Source organism: Scleropages formosus, chromosome 1 (genome assembly GCF_900964775.1).
Source record: "Scleropages formosus chromosome 1, fSclFor1.1, whole genome shotgun sequence".
NCBI classification, from domain to species: Eukaryota; Metazoa; Chordata; class Actinopteri; order Osteoglossiformes; family Osteoglossidae; genus Scleropages; species Scleropages formosus.
This window is the reverse complement of record NC_041806.1, coordinates 40086328-40090209: the sequence shown is the minus strand read 5'-3', so window position 1 is coordinate 40090209 and position 3882 is coordinate 40086328. Positions and strand designations below refer to the sequence as shown.

At 46.7% G+C, this 3882-nt stretch overlaps 1 protein-coding gene across 1 annotated transcript; it reads right to left on the bottom strand.

Annotated features, from left to right (window-relative positions):
- Window positions 1-264: 264 nt before the first annotated feature.
- On the bottom strand, window positions 265-2130 carry sox11b (SRY-box transcription factor 11b). Its single transcript, XM_018743621.2, has one exon. It carries the CDS (start codon window positions 2041-2043, stop codon window positions 949-951), a length of 1095 nt encoding a protein of 364 aa, XP_018599137.1. The 5' UTR covers window positions 2044-2130; the 3' UTR covers window positions 265-948.
- Window positions 2131-3882: the final 1752 nt, after the last annotated feature.

Sequence of the window (3882 nt, the reverse complement as noted above, 5' to 3'; positions counted from 1 at the left end):
TATTTGGGACCCATCCACATTAATATACATAGACTGCTAACTTTACTATTTTACAGTACATACAATCTTGAGACTAGTACCAGCGCTGGGCTCTACGGCATCACCCTTAGTTCCACATACGCCTCCCTACAGAAACGCACCAACTCTGATCTACAACTGTACAAACCATGTCTTTAAAATAAAAAGGAAAAAAAAAAAAAAAAAAAATCACAAGGCATTTAGATGCAAGTTTTTAATTTAACGTTCAATCGTTAGACCATGACTCTTGCATGCTAAAAAGAAAAAAAAAACAGGGTAGAAGTGCCTGAAAGCTCACTGAAAGCACAGTAAGAACATTCCCTTTAAACTGTACAAAAATATGCCTGAAAATATTTCACTTTCTTTTAAAAAGATGAGGTATGTTATGTATCAAAATGTTTCTCCCTCCCCCCATACCTGTATTTATATATCGGTTTAGCCTGCTTTATTTTCAAACCAGGAGGTAAACAGAACCAGTTACCAAAAAAAAGTTTGTGGCATATAGAAATCACATAAAACCGCTATTTATATATAAAGTTCGCTACATCCTGAACGGCGCCAGTCGACAGATCGATAGTCTTATCATGTGCTCCAGCTCCCTGCAGTTACAACAAGAGGGGGGTTAAGATGCATAGAGGCTCGGATTTTCCTCTTGTGGTCCAGTGGAATTAAACAGTTCTGGACTGTCGACCCTCAGAAAAAGAAAAAAAAAAAAAAAAAAATCCACGAAACCTCCTCGCCAAGCCGCCGGATCATCAACACCTCAGCAGATTTCCACAGTACCACCCATCTTCTGCATCTCCAGTTCCTCAAGCATCATCGTATCTCCATCGCCTACCCAACACAGACCCCAGGCAGACGGGCTGGGAGCAACTAAGACAGGGCATATCAGTTTAATTCTTCACTGCTATTATTAACAGTCTGGACATTTTAGTATGTGAACACCAGATCTGAGAAGTTCGCCTCCAGCCAGTCTCCAGCAATCATCTCGCTGAGCTCCGGGGTACAATAGTCTGGGAATTCAAAGTGGGAGCCCAAGCTGCCTTCGCTGAACGAGTCCAAATCCTTATCCACGAAGGAAAGCGACAGGTTCCCCGCGCTCGAGTTCCCCAGCTCCGATCCTGGAGCGCTGGACGCGAAGTTCAAGCTGAAGTCCACCAGCAAGTCGTCCGCATCTTCAGCGGCGCTCGAGGAGGTAGACACCGACCTGGATGAGGAAGCTGGTGAAGCCGCGGAGGAGCACGACGTGCCCTGCTTGGTGATGTTCTTGAAGTTGTAGAAGAGTCTGGTGGATGCTGAGTTCCTCACTTCTTCATACATGCTGGCGCCCTCAGACTCCGCCGAGGAGCTCAGGGTCGGGCTCGCAGGCACCTTGGCCACGTTATATGGCATCATCTGCTCCTCCTCCTCCTCCTGTTTAATCCGGACCGGCATGTCATCCTCGTATTCTTCCTCGTCATCTTCATCGTCGGTGAGCTCCCTTTTAATGCTCTTTTCTACCTTCAGGTTGGAGAAGCCGTAGTCGTACTTCAAGTCGGTAGGTGGTCGCGGACCCACCTTGGCGCTCTTTAACTTTGGACATTTCTTTCCGGCAGTCTTGGCAGTTTTGGAGCCGGATTTCTCTGGCGATGGCACGTTCGACTTGGAAGAGCTGTCGAGTTTGGGCTTCTTCTTGGGTCGGTACTTGTAGTCCGGGTAATCAGCCATGTGTTTCAGCCGGAGCCTCTCCGCCTCCCTGATGAAGGGGATCTTCTCGCTATCCTTGAGCATTTTCCACCGTTTCCCCAGCCTTTTGGAGATCTCCGCGTTGTGCATGTCCGGGGACTGCTCCATGATCTTCCTCCTCTCTATTTTGGACCACACCATGAAAGCGTTCATGGGCCGCTTGATGTGCCCGGTGGCCGTCTTGCACCAGTCCGGTTTCACCGACACGGGGCTGCCGGCCACCACGTCGTTCTCCTCGGTGTCAGTAGTTTCCCGGGACGTGCTGCCTTCCGTCTCGCTGTGCTCTACTTGCTGCACCATGGTCCCACTTGTACGCTCCACGGACGATCAAACGGTAGTCCAGAAAGAGCGCTTCTCCAGCCCCTCTACCCTCAAGGATCACCCTCGGTCCGCACTCTTAGCGAAGTTGCAGACTGCCTTCTTAACAAGTTAATAGCTTTTTCATACCGGTTACGTCATTTGCAGTAATCCAATCACGTCCTCTCCCTCAGTGTCCCCGCCTATAAACACGCCCATCTCGTCTTTCGCCAGTTTTCATTGGTGCTAAGATTTATAGGCGGGGCGTCCTTCTGAAATTGTCCGGACTGCTTGAGCGAGGCAGGCATGTTGAGTGTTATTATTATTATTATTATTTCTTTTTCACTAAGCGGTAAGCATGGACTGATTCTTTACCCTTGCAAAGGAGACAAGACGGGGGTTTCGGGGAAGAACAGAAAAGTCTCCACCGTTTTTTGTTGTCCAGTCACCCACCCAGCGGAGAGTGTGAGCGGTCGGCTTGTTGCCACACATGTGTTACACAGGCTGAGGAGCATCCAAACGGAGGGTGTGATGAGGGGACTGAAGGTGGCGCTTGGACACTGCAAGGAATTCCATGATCAGCAGCAGCTATATTATTCTAATTCAGCCGAGGTCATCCGCCAAAAAAAATGACGTTGAATAAAAAAATATATATATACTGTATATATATAAATTTCTGCACATGAACATTCAGAAGTGCACTTCTTTTCAAAATTCATTTATGGGCAGGTCTGCAAAAAAAAAAAAAAAAATAAATAAATAAAAAAAATAAAAAATCTGGTCATGCATTAAAATTGTTGACTAAAACGAAATAGTATTTTTGATGCTAAAAATCCTGTATATTTAGACGTGCGCTGGATCTCAGGTATCCTCTAATTTACGAAATAGCTTTAAAGTAACACTCCAGGTTCCTCAGGTTACACTGCTTTGGTTTCTCTTGTAAATTTGATTTTGGAGGTTAATGCTTGGCACAGCATCTAAAAGAGCTCCCTGAATGACATCATGCGGTATCTGTTGACATCATCATGTTTATGTCAGTTTAAAATAAAATGTATTGCTTCAGAACTGGTAAGACTTCTATTTCCATAGCGTGATCCCTCTCGTCACCACTCTTTCACGTGTAGACACAAACACACACGCTTACATTTATTCACTTAGCAGCTGCTTTTCTCCAAAGTGACTTCCAGTGAACTCTATGTAGTGTTACCAGCCCACCCACCTTATTCACCAAGGTGACTTACACTGCTAGAGACACTACTTACAAGGGGTCACTCATTCACACATCAGTGTAACACACTCCTCTGTGTCACTCACACACTATGGGGGAACCTGAACAGCATGTCTTTGGACTGTGGGAGGAAACCAGAGCACCCGGAGGAATCCCCATGCAGACATGGGGAGAACATGCAAACTCCATATAGACTGAGCTGAGGAGGTCAAACCCACATCCTCTTGCACCACCCAGGTGCTGTAAGACAGCTGCTCTACTCACTGCACCACACACCGAATACAGAAGTGCTGCTGTGATTGGTGTGTCAAGAAGCAGAACCCTCTTGTCTATGACCACCCTCTGCATCAGCCTTGGCCGGCAGCCAGCTGCACCCGGGTGTCTGATAAGGCTTCCTGTTTCTTTTCTTGAATTTCATTTTCTCCCCAAGGGGGCAATCGCAAACCCCACCCCTACCATCCTTCTTACCACCCCTGGTTTTCCCACAACAAACTTAAGAGGTGATGTCTGTAACTGACCAAAATCCTGATCTAGTTTTATAGTCTACAGAACATGGGTCAGGGAGTAGGAATAGGTAGACATACCCTCATTAGGCTGAGATGCTGCTGAAATTC